The sequence below is a fragment of the Aquarana catesbeiana genome, linkage group LG09, assembly GCF_042186555.1.
Source record: "Aquarana catesbeiana isolate 2022-GZ linkage group LG09, ASM4218655v1, whole genome shotgun sequence".
NCBI lineage: Eukaryota > Metazoa > Chordata > Amphibia > Anura > Ranidae > Aquarana > Aquarana catesbeiana.
In genome coordinates, this window is record NC_133332.1 from 163,585,318 (window position 1) to 163,606,655 (window position 21,338).

The 21,338-nt window shown below is 44.7% G+C and overlaps 1 protein-coding gene across 1 annotated transcript in view; it reads right to left on the bottom strand.

Annotated features, from left to right (window-relative positions):
- The window catches only part of LOC141108105 (UDP-N-acetylglucosamine transferase subunit ALG13-like), a 443,195-nt gene extending 422,936 nt beyond the window's left edge, over positions 1–20,259 (bottom strand). Inside the window, exon 1 of the mRNA XM_073599348.1 lies at positions 19,960–20,259. Within this exon, the coding sequence (XP_073455449.1) occupies positions 19,960–20,100 (141 nt within the window). The 5' untranslated portion in view covers positions 20,101–20,259. The remainder of the gene's footprint in view (positions 1–19,959) is intronic.
- Between the last annotated feature and the right edge of the window lie 1,079 nt (positions 20,260–21,338).

Sequence of the window (21,338 nt, forward strand, 5' to 3'; positions counted from 1 at the left end):
GATTCGTCTCCTTTATCCCAGAGCTCCTCTACCTGAGGGTCTTGGGAAGCAGAGGAAGGCCTAGTACGTTTCTTTCTACTGAGTGAAGAAGTAATCACAGCCATTAATCTTTCCTCTAACCCAGTAATGGTTGAGGAAAAAAACCTCTTGTGTAATGTATACAGGGGCTGAAGTGCCAGAAGCAGGTACAGCCCCTGACCAGCCGTCCCTGGCCCCTCGGTGTGGGGGGGGGGGGGGTGTAGCAGACAGGGGGTCCTCAGAAACTGAACGAGATCCCCTAGTGTGTCTGGTTCTGGGGGTACTTGAACCTCTTCTACCCATAGTGAAAAGCAACAAGGTGTGAGGTATCCAAAATGAACACTGACTGCTGAGCGATGTAGTCCGGCAAAGCCTTGCTACCAAATGCCCAGTCTGGTGTTCCCTTAGTAAATGCAGCCTAGGAGAATGCCTGTGTCCCACCTTACATGCGACCGTCAGCTCTGTGTCCCTCCAAGGCTCAGAGCACCTGTAAAGTGTGCTTTAAATAGCCATGCTCCTGGCACTGTGAGCGTCTGAGCACGCTGACGCTCCGCCCCCCCCCCCCCCTTTAATTTTCGGAAAAACGAGCGCTTCCCACGCTAGCCGACCCTTCCGGGACAAGCCTGGAGGCAGGCTGGGGGTGGAGGAAGAAGGAGGAGGCCGGCAGTGATGGGGCCTGCATAAGCAATGGCGGCGGCAGTATGGTTTGAAACCGCCTTACAGCCCATCTGTAGCCTCCCCCTAGCCTGGGGGGAACATTCCTGAGGAGAAATCCCCCCATCCCATCCTACCTGGAGCCGGTCGGAGGAGCTGTGCAGCGTCGAACGCTGAGACAGATTAGCATGAGAAGGTATGTGCACTTGGCAGCCCCCGGTGGTCACAATAGGCATAGCATGCATTTACCTTAAAGGAGAAAACCTACTAGAATTCAAAAATTCTGTGGAATCTCCGCTTACCTTATCCAACCGCAGGGTTCTGTATACACAGACCCAATCTTCACCTCTCACTGTGGGCTCCGTTTAAAAAAAACCGTCAGACTGGGGGCCCCCTACAAATAGGGGGATCCTGCAGTTCTGGCCCTGTAAAGCACCCAGCCAGAAATTAGGAGTTTTAAAGCCATTTTCTGATCTGCGGGGTCCAGCTCTCTAAAAAGAGAAGCGTTACAGGTAAAAACCTCTTTTCTTCGGACACGAGGCCCGGGTACCATCAATTCGGCCATGAAAGGACACTTTGAATGGATACGGTTCGCCTGGCTTGCCCCAGTATAGGATATCAGGATATTCCCTTTGGAGCTTCAGCACAGGACATCTTAACATGTCCAACACCTAAGACACTGGCGTAAAAACTGAGGTATCCCTGGAAGGGAAGGGATTATATAGGGGGGGGGGGGGGGGGGGTCGAACTTCCTGCTTAGGGTGTGACCAGTGTCCAATATCTAATGGTATCTACATAACCCATCAGTTATTACTGTGGTTCTGTGTCCCGTGATGTCCGAGAAAGAAGAAAAAAAAATAAATAAATAAATAAATCAATCAATCAGATTTTAACTAAGAAACAAGTGTCAGAAAAAGGTTTATACTAAGTGGTTAAACTTCCTGCATACAGTATTCACACAGAAGTTTTATCCTTTTGATCCAAGATGGAAGATTTACAATGTTAAAATCTTGGCAGACTGCCCGGTTTGGCAGATTGGCAGACTGCCAGAGTAAGCAGAGAACTCTCCATACTTGTTACATGAAAGAATCAAGAATCTACACAATATAGATGGGGGGGGGGGGTCAGTTGAATCGAGATCGCGATCTTTTAACAATTGTGCAGCTCTGCTACAGGGGTGATTTAGAGGGTAGTGATAAATGGGGAGTACACAGAATGGTCCGGGTGGAAAGTGGGGTCCCCTACGGTTCTGTCCTGGTACCAATCCCATTTAATTTATTCATAAACAACCTGGAGGATGGGATAAACAGCTCAATCTCTATTTGCGGACAGTACAATAATAAGCTAAGCAGGGCAAAAACTTCTCTTCAGGATGTGGAAACACTGCAAGAAGATCTGAGCAAATTAATGGGGTGGGCAACTACATGGCAAATGAGGTTTAATGTAGAAAAATGTAAAATAATGTATTTGGGTGGCAAAAATATAAATGCAATCTACTCACTAGGGGGAGATCCTCTGGGGGAATCTAGGATGGAAAAGGACCTGGGGGTCCTAGTAGATGATAGGCTCAGCAATGGCATGCAATGCCAAGCTGCTGTAAGCAAAGCAAACAGAATATTGGCATGCGTTAAAAAGGTGATCAACTCCAGAGATAAAACAATAATTCTCCCACTCTACAAGACTCTGGTCCAGGCCGCACCTGAAGTATGCCCTCCAGTTCCGGGCACCAGTCCTCAGGAAGGATGTGCTGAAACTGGAGAGAGTCCAGAGAAAGGCAACAAAACTAATAAAAGGGACTGGAGGACCTTAGTTATGAGGAAAGGTTACGAGCACTGAACTTGTTCTCTCTGGAGAAGAGACGCTTGAGAGGGAATATGATGTACAAATACCGTACTGGTGACCCCACAATAGGGATAAAGCTTTTCCGCAAAAGGGAATTTAATAAGACACGCGACCATTCACTAAAATTAGAAGAAAAGCAGTTTAATCTTAAACTGTGTAGAGGGTTCTTTACTGTAAGAGCAGTTAGGATGTGGAATTCTCTTCCACAGGCAGTGGTTTCAGCGGGGAGCATCGATAATTAAAAAAAAAAAAAAAAAAAAAAAACTATTGGATAGGCACCTGAACAACCACAACATACAGCAGGGCTCGACAAACCCCGGGCGCCAGGTCGCATTTGCGACTAGAATTAGCGATCTGGGGCGGCACAGCTGGGGTATCCTGTCTCCGTGCGACACCCCTCCTCCCAGCACGATGACGTTGGGACGTGCCGGTAATTGAGGCCGCGGCCTTCTGCAGTCCTATGGTTCCTTCTGGAATCGGGCGCCCTCTTGTGGTGGCCGTTGATATGACAAGACAACCACCAATGCTAATGGAGCTTCCCCTGCCTGTTTTCACTGCCCACCCATTTCCTTCCCTGTACTTAGAACCCCTAAATATATATTTTTTATTCTAACACCCTAGAGAATAAAATGGCAGTCGTTGCAATACTTTCTGTCACACTGTATTTGCACAGCGGACTTACAAGCGCACTTTTTTGGGAAAAAAATTTTTTTTTTTTTTTTTTTTTTTTTTTAATTAAAAAAACTCACACCACACACACGTAAAGTTAGCCCAATTTTTTTTTTTATATTGTGAAAGATAATGTCATGCTGAGTAAATTGATACCCAACATGTTACGCTTCAAAATTTCATCCGCTCGTGGAATGGCAACAAACTTTTACCCTTTAAAATTTCCATAAGCAACGTTTAAAAAAATTCTACAGGTTCCATGTTTTGAGTTACAGAGTAGGTCTAGGGCTAGAATTATTACTCTCACTAACGACTGCGGTGATACCTCACATGTGTGGTTTGAACACCGCTTTCATATGCGGGCGCTACTCACATATGCGTTCGCTTCTGCATGCGAGCTCGGCGGGACGGGGCGCGTTCAAAATTTTTTTTCCTTTTTCTTTATTTTAACTTTTATTTTTTTTATTTTATTTTTTATTTTTTCACTGTTCTTAAAAAAAACCTTAGTTAGACTTACCGGTGACGGTATTTCTACGAGCCTTTCAGGACAGCACCTTGGAGAGAGCGTAGCTCCACCTCTTAGACAGGAAACACTGCGTGACAACGCCCCTTTAAAAAGCAGCTGCTTCCACCATGCCATCAGTTGTTACCGAGAAATCCTCCGACATGCTGGAAAATATAATCAGACAATTACCAGGTCCTATAATTATACTTTACATATGATAACCAAGGGAGGGAAGTAGGCTGCTGTCCTGAAAGGCTCGTAGAAATACCGTCACCGGCAAGTCTAACTAAGGTTTTCTCCCTTCGCCTTTCAGGACAGCACCTTGGAGAGGATAACCGAGAAACTTACTTCAGGGTGGGACTACTGCCTGCAAAACCTTCCTACCAAATGATTGGTCCGAGGCTGATAGTAGATCCAAGCGGTAGTGCCTTATGAAGGTCGAAAAACTGGACCATGTGGCAGCCTTGCAGATTTGCTCAGGAGATGCCCCAGCCCTTTCTGCCCATGATGCCGCCACTGCTCGAGTAGAATGAGGTAATACCCCTTCCGGAGGTTCCAGACCCAAAGATATGTATGCCTCTTTGATGGCCTGCTTTAACCATCTTCCAAGGGTGCTTTTGGAAGCTTTACCTCCTTTGTGAGTACCTTCCATTAAAACAAAGAGTGAGGATGACTTTCTGATTTCCTTTGTTCTTTCCAGATATTTAAGCAGGCACCTCCTGACATCAAGGGTATGGAAAGCTTCTTCTCCTGCTCCCGAAGGTAAAGGACAAAAAGTAGGGAGAATGATTTCCTGTGTACGGTGAAAAACTGAAGCCACCTTTGGTAGAAATGCTGGATCCGTCCTTAAGACTACCCTATCCTGTAGACATCTCATGAAGGGCTCTTTAATTGAAAGGGCTTGTAACTCACTAATTCTACGTGCGGAAGTTACTGCTACCAATAAAATAGTCTTTAACGTCAAGAAACGTAATGATGCTTCTTCTATGGGTTCAAACGGTGCCATAGTTAGACCCTGAAGAACTAAAGATAAATCCCATTTGGGAAAACTAACAACAGGTCTAGGCTTTACTTTTGCCATTGCCCTAAAAAATCTGATTATTAAAAGGTTCCCCTGACAGGGTTCTTTCCAAAAAAACTGATAAAGCAGCTACCTGCGTCTTGAGCGTACTTGCTGCTAACCCCTTCTCCAATCCCTCTTGAAGAAATTCCAAAACTGAAAATGTGGTACGAAAATCAAAGTTTTTACTGGAACACCAAGAATTATAGATCTTCCAGACTTTAAAGTAAATGTCTCTCGTCACTTTTTTTCTACTTGCAAGAAGGGTAGAAATAAGCCTCTCTGATAAACCCTTCCGTCTTAAGATTTGTTCTTCAGAAACCAAGCTGTTAGTTTGAGGTAAGCTGGATCTGGATGGAGAATTCGGCCCTGACTCAACAGGTCTGTCCTGATTGGTAATCTCCAAGCAGGTTTCACTGAGAGGTTCATCAAGGTTGAAAACCAGGGTCTTTTTGGCCAATAAGGAGCTATTAATATTAGCTCCGTGGACTCCAATCTGAATTTGGCTAACACCTTTGGTATCAGTTGGAACGGGGGAAAAGCGTAGGACAGATGGAAGTCCCATTTGTGAGCTAACGCATCTACTCCGAGAGCTTGATCCTGTCTCTGAAGAGAGAAGAAGACTGGTATTTTTGCATTTTCCTCTTTTGCAAAGAGGTCCACTTGGGGATGACCCCAACTCTTGGAAATCTTTTCGAATAATTCCTGATTGAGAGACCACTCTGCTTCCCTTATTTCTTTCCTGCTGAGGAGATCTGCTAAGGTGTTTTCCGTCCCCTTTAGATGGACTGCTGATAGAGAGGCCACATTGTTCTCTGCCCATCTTAGGATCTGATGCGCTAGACCCATTAGGGTTTTGCTTTTTGTGCCCCCTTGCTTTGTTAAATATAATACTGTCGTCATATTGTCTGACAATATTTGGACATGTTGATTTACTAGAAATTCCTGGAGGGAGAGGAGGCTTAAGTGAACAGCCTTTAACTCTCTCCAATTTGAAGATCTTCTTGCTTCTGGTTTGGTCCAAACTCCCTGAACCGTTTTTTCTTCCAGGTGAGCTCCCCATCCCCAGGCGCTGGCATCTGTAGTCAGCCTTCTGGTTACCGGAAAGACCCAAGGAAGCCCTTTTGAAACGTTTCCTAGGTTCCTCCACCACCAGAGAGACCTTTTTGCTCTTGCCCCCAAGTTGAATTTCTTCTCCAGAGGTTCCTGGTATGACCAATTCATCAGGATATCCGATTGCAGAGGACGGGAATGCAACCTGGCCCACTGTACCGAAGGAATTGCTGCTGTCAACAGACCCAGAGCAGACATGGCTTGTCTTACAGAGATCTCCGTTGGATTGAAGTGTTATCAGGGTCAACTGCATCTTCTCTATTTTCTCCTGGGGCAGAAAAATTTTCTGTTCTATCGAGTCTATTTCGTACCCCAGAAACCTTACCCTTTGAGATGGAATTAAGTTTGACTTCTGAAGATTGAGAAGCCATCCCAAACCTCTTAAATGTGTTTGAACTGTCTGTAGGTTGACCTCTACTTGACCCCTTGAGTCTGCAAACAGTAGCAGATCGTCCAAATAGGGTACTATTGAAATCCCCTTCAGTCTCAGGGGCTCCAAAGATTCCGCCATCACTTTTGTGAATACCCTGGGAGAAGAGGAAAGACCGAAAGGCAGAGCCCGAAACTGCAGGTGCCAAATCTCCCCTCCCCCCAGATTGACTGCAAGACGCAGGAACCTTTGTGATGGGGGCGCTATTGGCATATGGAGATAGGCATCTCTCAAATCGATGGAAGCCATATGACATTTGGGGGTTAGCAAGTTCCTTACTGAGAAAATCGTATCCATCCTGAATTTTTTGTATTTTATGGATCGATTTAGAACCTTTAAATTGAGAATCAGGCGGAACTTTCCTGATGGCTTTTTGACCATAAAAATGTGGGAGTAAAACCCCTTCCCCTCTTGATCTTTCGGAACCTGGGAAATGACCTTCTGTTGCATCAGTTCCTGTAACAGAGACTTCATGGCCAGAGCCTTTTCCCGATCCTTTGGCAGGTTTGTGATGTAAAACCGACTTGGGGGGCTTTGTGAGAATTCCAATTGATAACCCTTTTTGATTAACCCCAGAACAAAAGGACTCTTTGTTGTTTTTTCCCAGATTGGTAAGAAGTCCTGTAGTCTCCCCCCTACTAGATGGTCATTGTTTTTTAGGGGTTTGTTCTGGGGTTCTAAAGAGTACCCCACCTCTACCTCTTCCTCTCTGAGAAGACCAGGGTCTCTTCTGTGTGTGGTCCTTTTCCTTATCGGTTTGTCGAAAAGGACGAAAATTTTTCCTCTGCTGTACCGTTTTCTTCTTCTGTGGGAAAGCTTTCTTCTTGTCTGCTGTCCTGTCAAGGACAGTCTCTAGTTCTGGCCCAAACATCAGGTCTCCTGAAAAGGGAATTCCGCACAGTTTTACTTTAGAAGCTGAATCCCCTGACCAGGTCTTTAGCCAGAGTGCTCTTCTTGCTGAGTTAACAAGCGCAGAGGACCTGGCTGACATCCTGATAGATTCTGCAGAGGCATCTGCCATATATTTTACTGCCTTAAGCAGGGTAGGGAAGGACTCCAATAAGTCTTTTCTGGAGGTACCTGCCACAACATGATTTTTAAGTTGCTCTAACCAGCACTCCAGATTCCTAGCCACAACCGTAGCCGCCATTGCTGGCTTAAGATTAGCTAGAGATGAGTCCCAGGCTTTCTTCAGTAGCCCATCTGCCCTCTTATCCATAGCATCTTTGAGAATACCCATGTCCTCAAAAGCTAAATCAGTCTTCCTAGATACTTGAGAAAAGGCAGCGTCTATTTTTGGTTTTTTATTCCACAATAGTTCCTCATTCTCCTCAAAAGGAAACCTCCTTTTGAGGGTTTTAGAAAAAAACTGTCCTCTCTCTGGGTTCTTCCATTCCTTTTTAATAGTGTCTGTTAACACTTTATGCACAGGGAACACCCTGTGTTTAATTTCCTCCAGCCCCAGGTACATCTTATCATGCACAGACAGCTGAGCCTTTTCTTCCTGGATCTCCAGGGTAGTATAAATTGCCTTGAGTAATTCATCCACCTCCTCAAGTGACAGCTTATATCTAGATGATCTTGACTCTTCTTCCACCTCCTCCTCCTCAGAATCAATGGTTGAGGGTGGAATGCTTTCCCTTTCCTCCTCCGACTCACTTTCCACCTGTCTGGAAGTGGACTGAGGGAAACTGGAGTGAGAACTCTGCTCTTGGCTGGAACTCTGGCCGTGCTTTACAAGGGAACGCACTGTCCCTAGGGCCTCTGCTAACTCCTTCCTCACAGAAGATAAGAGCTCTTTGCACTCTTGTGAGGATTCTTCTTTTACTAAATCCACAATGCAGGATTTGCACAGTGGTTTGGGCCAAGAGTCCCTTAAAGGATTTTTGCATGAGGGGCACTTTCTCCCTGTTCTCTCTGATTTGGCAGTAGCTTTCTGAAACAGAGAAAACAAGAAAAAACCCAGGTCCTTTAGAACTAAGGCTTCAGAGAAAAGTAGTACCTCCAGCCAACACCCTAAGTGCCCAGAGTCTCACTCCTTTGCTGAACTGCTAATGGAAACTGTTACCTCATAGCAGACAGCAGCAGGTTTTGAATAACCACATCAAAGATAAAACACCCAGTGATATAAAAGGAAAGAGGTGCCACCGCACCTCTCCTACCTGGGCCTGGCCGGGAACCTGGGCGCCTGCATCCGCCATTGCTGCTGACGATTCCGCTGTCTCCATAGTGCAATCCGCAGCTGCTGCACTGTGTACTAGGCTCCATGTGCCAAACAAAAGGAAGTCCCGGCCAGAGGACCCGCCCCTTCCTCCTGCGTTCCAGCAGCAGGAACCAATCGCTGCTACGCCCCGCCGGAAGTATCCGCCCACCGGAACTGACATCACCTGCTGTCCGGGATTCGGCGCCGCCATGCAGAGGCCTGGCATGGACGCTCTTACTGAGCACAACCGCGGCCCCCCGAACACCCCGGGTGGAAAACTTCCGGCAGACCATTACTCCTGTGAGCCGGAGAAGGAAGGGACACCGGAGCACCCTCCTCACGTAAGGGAAGGAGCTGGGTTGGTCTGAGTACCCAAACGTGGAGGTCCTGCCAAAACCCTCTCCTTGGAGAGAGCGCAGCCCCTCTGGTTCCCCAAGCAGTGCTTCCACCATGGCGGAGGAAACACTAAAAACTGATGGCATGGTGGAAGCAGCTGCTTTTTAAAGGGGCGTTGTCACGCAGTGTTTCCTGTCTAAGAGGTGGAGCTACGCTCTCTCCAAGGTGCTGTCCTGAAAGGCGAAGGGAGAAAATAAATAAATAAAAAATGTCCCTTTAAGAGCTATGGGCGGAAGTGACGTTTTGACATCGCTTCTGACCTGCAATTACTTGAAGACAGGCGGGGGGCCATCTTCCCCTCACTAGTCTCCATGTCAGGCCAGGAACAGGTCCAGATCGCCTCCGCCGTTACCGACGGCCACGATAAGCGGTGAAGGGCACCAGAGTGCGGCAGTGGGCGGGGGGTCCTCTCCCGCCTCCGATAAAAGTGATCTCCCATGAATCTGCTGCAGAGACCACTTTTATCTGAAAGAGAACCGCTGACTCTTGAAGAGGATACTGGGGTTATGGTAGCTAGCTGCTACCATAACAACGGTATTTCTCTTCAAAGACAGGACGTATATAGTCGTCCTGCGGGAAGGAAGCGGTTAATTAAAATGAATTTATTATTGGTCATCTCCCTGCTTGGCCCCTTTCACATGGGCTGTCTGATCAGGTTCGCCTGTCAGTTTTTCAGGCGGACCTGATCGGACCCTTAGCGGAAATATGGCGGTCTTGTGTCCCTGCATGACAGGAAATAAAAGCAGTCACATTCGTTCTAGAAGGCTTTCTGTGTAAATTTAAGATTGGTTAATTTTTATATTGAAAATAAAGCTGTCGGTCGTTAAAATAAAAAAAAAAAAAAAAAAAAAAAAAAAAAAATGGCTCCTAACTTTTTTAGCTGGCTCCTAGATTCCAAGCAAATTTGTCAAGCCCTGACATACAGGGATATACAATAGCAACAGTGGGGAAAGAGTAGGGGGATTATAGCAGTGCCAAGATTTTGAATACTATAAAGTAACACACTAGTATTAAAAATATAATATTTTATTGACAAACAAATTAAAAGAAGGGTATACAAAAAAAGTATACGCAACAAGGGTGTAAACAAACAAAGGGGGGGATATACAGAAGCAGCATATGCAGCAATAATGCAAGAACCAGCCAGTGGTATGACGGCAGGTCTTGTTAACAGGTACTGTGTTCCTACATGTTTCGCCAACATTGGCTTCCTCAGGGAAAGATGAATTCTGAATAAAGAAATAAATAATCAGAAAAATGTAACATATATACCATTCCAAACCCCCCCCCCCCCCGATAGGAACACCTTCCCGCCCATCAGGTCACCCCAACTCCACCTCCCGTTCCAATGGTTGTTAGGTACCTACCGGTAATTCACAGTAGGCGGACATATAATCCCCCGGAGTGAACCGAAGATCCTATGTCGTAAATAGGGTGGCTGCAGGGGGCGAAAAAAAGGGCCTAACAAACAAAAAAGAGAACAAAGTATAAATTCCATAGTATTGGTGGATGCCCAGAATAGGTCTGAATATCCAACCATAAGGAAATAGGGCTAACATAGCCTCTGAATTACTCACAGTCTGTATCTTAGTAAAAACAAAAGAAAATAAGGGCGCCCAGTATGCTGATAATCATGTGAAAAATTAGATGGGGTCACAGACGAGTAGTTACTGAAAAAAAGGAAGGACAAAAAAAAGGGGAATAAGAACAAGTGGGGACATTTTTTTACCATAATGGTATATACATTTAAAATGAGAAATGGGGCCAATGGTACTCAAACGTAATAAACCAAGAAGACTCCTTAACTTAAGATGAGAAAACTCACCCATAAGTCCGGCGTGGCTATTGAAGAAATAATTTGGACCATGGAAATGCAATAGGTATAACTTGGTATACTGGACACAGCGGAGCCATGCTGTAAGAAAACAGCATATAGTCATGCTTGTTATCCAGAGTGTAATGGACCCAGGAATCACCAGCACTGGATAAAAAGAAGGCTTACCTAGTTTTAGCTGACAGCAGGTATGGGCGCCCTTGAACACCGGCAATGGTGTGGTTCTCCTTTTGCCGCCCCCAGTTTCCCCCCCCACCTCTCCTCTCCCCTTCCGATGTCCTAGCCACAGGGGCGTGCTCAGCCAGCCCCCTGAGGGGAAGTGCAGTTCCCTGTGCTGCCTTGGCTGTATGGACACGCAAGGGCGGCACTGCCCTCCAGCAGTGCCAGCTCGCTTTCTGCCATTAGCACTTTGTATGATCCACTTGGATCATCATAACATCCTCTGGCACTCTGCAGCGCCACCGTTTAGGTTGGCTCTCCAGCATTCTGCGTCTGTTTACATCACATGACGCGCCACATGATCCCGCACAGCCCTATGGGTCTTGTAGGCCCATGGAGCTGTTGACGGGCGCATGCGCAATGGCTCCGTGTGTCCGCTTACACGATTGGTGATGTCAGACGCCGCTCGTGTGTGGGGGGCATAAAAGGCCGGCTTCTCCGGCCATTCCGTTGCCGGTGTTCAAGGGCGCCCATACCTGCTGTCAGCTAAAACTAGGTAAGCCTTCTTTTTATCCAGTGCTGGTGATTCCTGGGTCCATTAGACTCTGGATATCAAGCATGACTACATGCTTTTTTCTTACAGCATAGCTCCGCTGTGTCCAGTATACCAACTTATACCTATTGCATTTCCATGGTCCAAATTATTTCTTCAATAGCCACGCTGGACTTATGGGTGAGTTTTCTCATCTTAAGTTAAGGAGTCTTCTTGGTTTATTATGTTTGAGTACCATTGGCCCCATTTCTCATTTTGAATATATACCATTATGGTAAAAAAATGTCCCCACTTGTTCTTATTCCCCTTTTTTGTACTTCCTTTTTTTCAATAACTACTCGTCTGTGACCCCATCTAATTTTTCACATGATTATCAGCATACTGGGCGCCCTTATTTTCTTTTGTTTTTACTAAGATACAGACTGTGAGTAATTCAGAGGCTATGTTAGCCCTATTTCCTTATGGTTGGATATTCAGACCTATTCTGGGCATCCACCAATACTATGGAATTTATACTTTGTTCTCTTTTTTGTTTGTTAGGCCCTTTTTTTCGCCCCCTGCAGCCACCCTATTTGCGACATAGGATCTTCGGTTCACTCCGGGGGGATTGTATATCCGCCTACTGTGAATTACCGGTAGGTACCCAACAACCATTGGAACAGGAGGTGGGGTTGGGATGACCTGATGGGCGGGAAGGTGTTCCTATCAGGGGGGTTTGGAGTGGTCACTTGCCCTGGCAATTTCTTTCTTGGGGGGGACTTTTGGCCATGTCCGGCAGCCTCTGAATGTGCAATTGAACTTTTGTTTTATATAGATTTACATTTTCTGATTTTTTATTTCTTTATTCAGAATTCATGAAATTAATACAGGTATAACCATCTTTCCCTGAGGAAGCCAATGTTGGCGAAACATGTAGGAACACAGTACCTGTTAACAAGACCTGCCGTCATACCACTGGCTGGTTCTTGCATTATTGCTGCATATGCTGGTTCTGTATATCCCCCCCTTTGTTTGTTTACACCCTTGTTGCGTATACTTTTTTTGTATACCCTTCTTTTAATTTGTTTGTCAATAAAATATTATATTTTTAATACTAGTGTGTTACTTTATAGTATTCAAAATCCTGGCACTGCTATAATCCCCCTACTCTTTCCCCACTGTTGCTACAAAATTAATTGGGATGAGGTGCCGTATTATATTGAGGACTATCTAGCCAAACACCCCTTTTCTAGGGATATACAATGTAATACTGACATAAAATCACACACATAGGTTGGACTGGAAGGACCGTCTTTTCTCAACCTCACCTACTAAGCAACTATATCTTGGTCCCATTTTTTTACATCACAGAAACCTGAAGAAATGACACTTTGCTACAATGTAAAGTAGTGTGTGTACAGCTTGTATAACAGTGTAAATGCACTGTGCCCTTGAAATAATTAATGTCTAAACCACTGGCAACCAAAGTGAGTACACCCCTAAGTTTAAATGTCAGAATTGGGCCACATTAGCCATTTTCCCTCCCCGGTGTCATGTGACTTGTTAGTGTTACAAGGTCCCAGATGTGAATGGGGAGCAGGTGTGTTAAATTTGGTATTATCGCTCGCACTCGCTCATACTGGTCACTGGAAGTTCAATATGGCACCTCATGGTAAAAGATATGAAAAAAAAATAATTGTTGCTCTACAGAAAGATGGCCTAGACTATATTCACACCTGAGCATTTCGTTTTCAGGCAGAAAGTAAAACGATTTTTACAGCGTTTTTTGAACAGGTCAAAAAGGTCACCAATGTAAAAAGCAGAAAAAACGCCCAAATCTGCCCGAAGAGAGCTAAAAAAAAAAAAAAAAAAAAAAAAAAGCTCCATGACGACATTGAGCTTCAAGCAACATGAAGTGGGGATGTAAACGATTTCCATTTTTTTTTCCTCCTGCGTTTTGGAGCTTGAGATATCAAGCTCCAAAACGCTGAGGTGTGAATGGGGCAATCTTGAAATGAAGATTGCCAAGGCGCTGAAACTGAGCTGCAGCACAGTGGTCAAGACTATACAGCGGTTTAACAGGACAGGTGCCACTCAGAACAGGCCTCACTATGGTCAACCAAAGAAGTTGAGTGTATATGCTCAGCATCATATTCAGAGGTTATCTTTGGGAAATAGATGTATGAGTGCTGCCAGCATTGCTGCAGAGGTTGAAGGGGGGGGGGGGTCAGCCTGTCAGTGGTCAGACCATACGCCGCACTCTGCATCAAAATGATCTGCATGGCTGTCGTCCCAGAAGGAAGCCTCTTCTAAAGGATGATGCACAAGAATGCTTGTCTTCAGCAAACTGTTTACAGGCTGACTAAGGACATGCATTACTGGAACCATGTCCTGTGGTCTGATGAGACCAAGATAAACTTTTTTGGTTTAGGTGGTAACCAGGTGAGGAGTACAAAGACAAGTGTGTCTTGCCTACAGTCAAGCATGGTGGTGGGATGGTCATGGTCTGGGGCTACACGAGTGATGCTGGCACTTGGGAGCTACAGTTCATTCAGGGAACCATGAATGCCAACATGTACTGTGACATACTAAAGCAGAGTATGATCCCCTCCCTGCGGAGACTGGGCCGCAGGGCAGTATTACAACATGTTAACAACCCCAAACACGCCTCCAAGATGACCACCGCCCTGCTAAAGAAGCTGAGGGTAAAGGTAATGGACTGGACAAGCATGTCTCCTATTGAACATCTGTGGGGTATCCTCAAACAGAAGGAGGAGGAGCACAAGGTCTCCAAGGCCCCTTTCACACATGCGGACAGTATGTCCGTATTTCATCCATCCGTTTTCGGATGAAATACGGACATACATGCATCCCTATGGGATAGCGGGTGTCAGCGGATGTACATCCGCTAACACCCGATGTTGTCCGGCTCCGCTCTCGTCCGATTCTGCGGACGGAAGAAAATCCTATTTTTCTATCCATCTGCAGACGGTCCGTGTTCCTCCGATCCCCCATAGGGGAGAGCGGAGATCTGACAGGGCGGTCCCTGCACAGTGTGCGGGTCCCGCCCTGTCATCTGCCTGCTCAGCTGGGGAAAACGGAGCGATCCCCGCTGAGCAGCGGATAAACACGGGGCGGATCAACACGGATCCGTCCCATGTGAAAGGGGCCTTACATGCACCAGCTCCGTGATGCCGTCTAGGAGTGGAAGAGGACTCCAGTGGCAACCTGTGAAGCTCTGGTGAACTCCATGCCCAAGAGGGTTAAGGCATTGCTGGAAAAAAATTGTGGCCACACAAAATATTTACACTTTGGGGTGTACTCACTTTTGTTGCAAACGGTTTAGTGAGATACGGTTTTTGTGAGATACTGTATCTCAGGATAGGGCCTATGAGGTCAGAGGTGTATATTAGGGATGGGCCGAAGACCCCCCCCAGTTCGGTTCGAACCAGAACACCGCGAGCAGGCAAACGGTTCTAGTGAACATGCAATCCCTATTAAAGTCTACGGAACACGACCATGAAAAAAAGTGCTAAATTTTAAAGTCTTATATGCAAGTTATTGCCATAAAAAAAAAAAAAAAAAGTGTATGGGGACCCGGGTACTGCACCAGGGGACATGTATCAATGCAAAAGTTTTTAAAGCGATCTTTTTTCAGGAGCAGCGATTTTAATAATGCTTAAAGTGAAACAATAAAAATTAAATATTCTTTAAATATCATGCCTGGGTGGTCCCCTTAGTCTGCCTGTAAAGTGGCACATCTGTGCGATGTATAGAACATGCCGCAGCAATAATAAATCTCTGAAGGAAAAAAAATAAATAAAATGTAATTTACACTTGTGTACATTGTACCCCTACCCATTCACAAAAAAAAAAAAATAATTTAAGAACCACGGCAGTTTGACAATTCCTTTATTAACCACTTCCCTACCCGCCCATAGTCATATGACATCCACAGGAACATTCTGTCCCTCCGGGCAGGCGTCATATGACGTCCTTGGCTTCCTGGCAGTATAGGGGGCACGCCACGTCACTCGGAAGCCAATGCGCATGCCTGGCAGCCGAGAACACACAGATCCATGTCCTGTCAGGGGAGAGGAGACAGATTGTGTGTTCCTAGTATACATGAACACCGATCGGTCTCCTCCCTTAGTCAATCCCCTCCCCCTCCCAGTTAGAATCACTCACTAAGTAACACAGTTAACCCCTCGATAGCCAACTAGTGTTAACTCCTTCCCTGCCAGTGACATTTATACAGTAAATCAGTGCATTTTATAGCACTGATCGCTGTATAAGTGTCACTGGTCACAAAATAGTGTCAAAAATGTCTGATTTGTCTGCCGCAATGTCGCAGTCACAATAAAAAAAATAAATAAATAAAAACCCCTATAAAACTTTCGCGGAAACCAATCAATATATGCTTATTGCGATTTTTTTTTTTTTACCAAAAATATGAAGAATACAGATCAGCCTAAACTGAAGAAAAAAAAAAAAAAAAAAAGTTTTTTTGTTGTTTTTTTTTTTTTTTTTTTTTTTTTTTTTTAATTGGAATATTATAGCAAAAAGTAAAAAATATTTTTTTTTCCAATATTGTCGCTCTTTTTTTGTTTATAGCGCAAAAAATAAAAACCGCAGAGGTGATCGAAGACCACCAAAATAAAGCTCTATTTGTGGGGAAAAAAAAAAATGATAAAAGTGTAATTTGGGTACAGTGTTGCTTGACCGCGCAATTGTCATTCAAAAGGTTACAGTGCTGAAAGCTGAAAACGCCCCGTTATTGAAGTGGTTAACCACTTCAGCCCCAGAAGGATTTACACTTCCTGACCAGACCATTTTTTGCAATACTGCATTGTGTCATTTTAACTGCTAATTGCGCAGTCGTGCGACGCTGTACCCAAACAAGATTGACGTCCTTGTTTTACCACAAATAGAGCTTTCTTTTGGTGGCATTTGATCACCTGTGCAGTTTTTATTTTTTGCTCTATAAAACAAAAAATAAATAAAATAATATTTTTACCTTTTGCTATAATAAATATCCCCAAAAAAAAATTAAAAAAAAAAAATCTTCATCAGTTTAGGCCAATATGTATTCTGCTACATATTTAAAAAAAATTGCATAACTATTTGATCTTTTCGGCCATTTATTTTTGATTAAACACTTACCCTGCATAGTACAATTATAACCCCTTCCCGCCGACCGTACGCAGATCTGCGTACTCGGGTTTCCGGGGTTATACCTGCAGCCATCATCCCAGTACAGTTGTTTAGAGCCGGCGATCGGCTATCCGAGTATAACAACCGATGCGGCTAAAAGCAGCTCGGCTGTTATACCGGAGGAGCGGGAGGGGACATCCCCCCCCTCCCGCCGCTCTTACCGGGCCTCCCGTGCGATCGGGAGGCCCGGTGTCCAATCGGCTGCCTTCGGCGGCTGGGGGCGCGCTGGAACGAAGCTGTGGGCGGCTTCATTCCAGCCTTCTCAATGCAAACACAGAAGCAACGTCATGACGTCACTATCCATTTACTCGGCTGCCAATGGCGCCGGTTTTAAAAAAAATATACAGAGTTCAGAATCGCCGTTTTCGGTGATCTGAATACTTAGAAGTGCAAAGAAGGAATCGGGGGTCTTTTAGAACCCCGATCCCTCCATAAACAGTACCTGTCACCACCTATTACTGTCACAAGGGATGTTTACATTGTCATCCTTGTGACAGCAAGAAAAAAAAAAAAAAATTTTTTAAACACAATTTATAAGTATAAAAATAAATTTAAAAAATTTTTAAAGCGCCCCTGTCCCCGCGCAGCGAAGAAAATGCATACGCAAGTCGCGCCCGCATATGTAAACGGTGTTCAAATCACACATGTGAGATATCGCCGCGATCGTCAGAGCGAGAGCAATAATTCTAGCCCTAGACCTCCTCTGTAACTCAAACCTGGTAACTGTAAAAAAAAAAAAATTTAAATTGTCACCTATGGAAATTCATAGGTACCGTAGTTTTTCGCCATTCCACGAATGCGTGCAATTATAAAGGGTGACATGTTTGGTATCTATTTACTCGGCCTAACATCTTTCACATTATACAAAAAAATTGGGGTAACTTTACTGTTTGTATTTTTTTAAATTCATGAAAGTGTCCCTTTTCCAAAAATTTGCGTTTAAAAAACACCGCTGCACAAATACCGTGTGATATAAAATATTGCAACAATCTCCATTTTATGCTCTGCTAAAAAAATTATATATTATATATATATATATATATATATATATATATATATATATATATATATATATATATATATATATATATATATATATGTTTTGGAACTCTAAGTAATTTTCTAGCAAAAAATACGGATTTTAACTTGTAAACACCAAATTTCAAAAATAGGCTTAGTCATGAAAGGGTTAAGAATAGATGGAAATAGATAAGAATAGACCGTTCGTTAGCAAACTTGAAATTTTAATTGATTTTGTGTAATACACAATTGATTTTTTTAATACACTATATAATGAAATCCTGGGAATTTACTGCAGGTGCTGACCACCCAACCTGGCACTTCTTAGGGGGTGCCCGAACGTGTGACTTCTTGTAAGCCATACCTCTTGGAGTGTAGTCTTCCCTTGGGGTATTGTCTGGCCAGGGAGCACGTGGGATCATCTGACAACTTTTAAGGGAATTCTGGCTAGGAGGTTTTTTCCGAATACACCTTCCATTTGGTAACTATGTGTTATAGCCATACTCTTATACTACGATTTATGAATTATTTGTCAAAATTTGACATGCGAAATCTCTTTGCAGCAAACCAATCCTCTGAAGAAGACCCCAATTGCACGGGTCGAAACACCTCAGACTTTTCATACAACTGACATTCCATGCCATGTATAATTCTGTGTTTGCACTTTATGTATTTGGAATGGTTCTTATTCTCATACCAGAGCTAATATTTTAACTGCCATGTTAATATTACATGCAAACTTTAATTTGTTCAGATCCGCGCTATAGCCGAATAACGGCTACAGCACGGATCTGCTTTGCCGGTAGGCTGTCAATAGACGTCCTCCCCTTTGCACACTGGCTTCGCCCCACACTGATCGCCCAAGTCAACGAGACTCGGGTGATCACAGATCGTAGTAAGGGGTCGATCCCGACCCCTTACCATGTGATCAGCTGTCAGCCAATGACAGCTGATCACGTGATGTAAACAGAAGATCACAGTGTGAGGAGAAAAAAGCCGATCACCAATTTCTGTTGAAGGGACATTGGTCCCGAAGAGGAAGAGGCGTAGTCGCCTCATATATGTACCCACCAGTACTGCCTGCCAGTGCCACGAATCAGTGCCCACAGTGACCACCAGTACATCAGTGCCACCCATCAAAGGCCATGAGTGCCATCTATCAATGCCCACCAGTGGTGCCAATCAGTACCTCATCAGTGCCACCGAGCAGTGCTGCCTATCAGTGTCACCTACCAGCGCCGAATACTGCCACCCATCAGTGCAGCCTCATCAGCGTACATCAATGAAGGAGAAAAAATTACCTGTTTGCAAAATTTATTAACAAAATATAAAACTGTTTTGTATTTTTTTTTTAAAAAGTCGTTTTTTTTTAATTTGTTTAACATTAAAAAAAAACCCAGAGGTGATCAAATACCACCAAAAGAAAGCTCTATTTGTGGGGAAAAAAATATATTTGGGTACAGTGTTGTATGACCGTGCAATTGTCAAAGAGTGACAGCGCTAAAAGCTGAAAATTGGTCTGGGCAGAAAGGGGGGTTTAGGTGCCCAATAAATAAATGCCCAAACATTTTTTTGTACTAGTAATGGCGGTGATCATCGATTTTTATTGGACACACACTGACTGCACACTACACTTACTACCTGTCTAATCTCCATTCACTATATACGGCTGCCGTGTAAGCAGCAGCCTTATATAGTGTGGAGCGTGGACCTAGCTCCTGAGCCATGATTGGCCAAAGGTACCCTGCCTTTGGCCAATTGTGGCTCTTATAGCACATTACGCTGTGATTGGCCAAAGCATGCAGATCAGGTGCATGCTTTGGCCAATCAGCAGCTGTCAATGCACTGTGATTTTGCAGTGCATTATGGGGCACTCCACGGCAGGCGAACTAGCCACGAGCGCCCCATATGTTCGTTTATTCTACGAACATCAAGCCCATCCCTAGTGTATATTTGTCAGGTCGGTGCCTATGAGGTCAGAGGTGTGATATAGATATTATATATCTCACCTCTGACCTCACAGGCACTGTCCTGAGAGATAGATAGATAGATAACACACACACACACTATTTGGTCAGAGGTGTGTAGATAGAATATATATATATCTCGCTCTCAGGACAGTGCCCATGACGTCAGGTAGATGAGGTAACATATAGGTGCCTCACATAGTAAGTGAAGTTCAGTTTTTACACATGTAATAGAAGAAAAGATGAATTCAATAAAGAATAAAAAGCCCCCCAATCTCGGGAAAGAGGAAAGCCGTGTTGCAATGTATCCATATACATGTCAGTAGTCTCTCAGTCCCCTCACCTGCTCGGACACGGTTCTGAAGAGGCAGGAGGCGTCCTTGGCTGTGAGTTTCCTGTACAGTCCCAGGCTCCCCAGGTACTCGTCCATGGTGACTTCATTGAGAGACTTCTGGCCGAAGTATTTCTTCCAGCCCTTGTGCATGGCTGCCAGCGTTCCCGAGCCCCACGCCGCGCTACAACACACGGCCACTTGAGTGGAGGCGGCCGCCTCAGCGCCCTTTAAATAGTCCGACTCTCCTCCCAGTCAGCCGTCCGAGCCGGAGCCGTTCTACTCACAACGCTGCCGTGTCCGGCTCACTAACACCTTGGAGTACAGGAGCCGACACCCTCCACAAGTAGTCCCAACTTCCTTCCACTTCAAGTCTGGAAAGAAAAGCAAATGTTAACCCTTTAAGTCATGCCATCCTCACCCACTGGGCTATTGTACAATTCCATATCCTGGGCCCATTCCCAACATCTCCCACCCCATGGACAAGGCAATGTGTCTCCTGCCCCATTGTCTCAGTGCATTGGTAGAAGACTAGCTGCATTTCATCACATCACTACAAGCTGTCCTGTGGAAAGTTGAATGAAATGCCATTTTGAGACATATCAATAAAAAATAAAAAAAGATAAACGAAGTGTTGTAACAACGCATCGCACTGCCTCGGCATACCGCCAATCCTTCTACATTGTATAAGGTGTACCCGTGATGTGAATGGTCCCCTGAGGAGAGAACCTTTCCATTTTGAATTGTGTGATTAAAAAGTAAATCTCAGGTTATTATTGCTGAGATTTACCCTCACCATATTTCTTATCGACCATTGAAAACTGAGACTTGTCACCCCCAAAAAAGTAGAGGGGGATGTTCCAAACAGTGCGGAGACAGCTAAGAGAGACACGGGGGGTTATTTACAAAAGGCAAATCCACTTTGCACAACAAGTGCACTTGGAAGTGCAGTCACTGTAAATCTGAGGGGGACATGCAAGGAAAATAAAAAACAGCATTTAAGCTTGTATATGATTGGATGATAAAATCAGCAGAGCTTCCCCTCATTTCAAATCTACCCCTCAGATTTACAAGTGCACTTGTTGTGCAAAGTGGATTTGCCTTTTGTAAATAACCCCCACGGTGTCCCCCGCCTTCCCAAGATTTCCTCTCACTTCCTGTTGTGTCTGCAGGGCAGGAAGTGCAGAAATCTCCCCAATGAGACACAAGCAACAAAAATACCTGACAGGAGTTTTAAGATCCATTCACACAGGTGGGCGACCACTGGGGAGAATCTGGGATTCTCGACAGTGGAGAAGCTATTCCTATATACACAGTGTGTGGGGAAAAAGCACAGCCATATTGTACCTTTACAAATCAAAGCTCACCAGACGAAGGTCACACGTATTCTA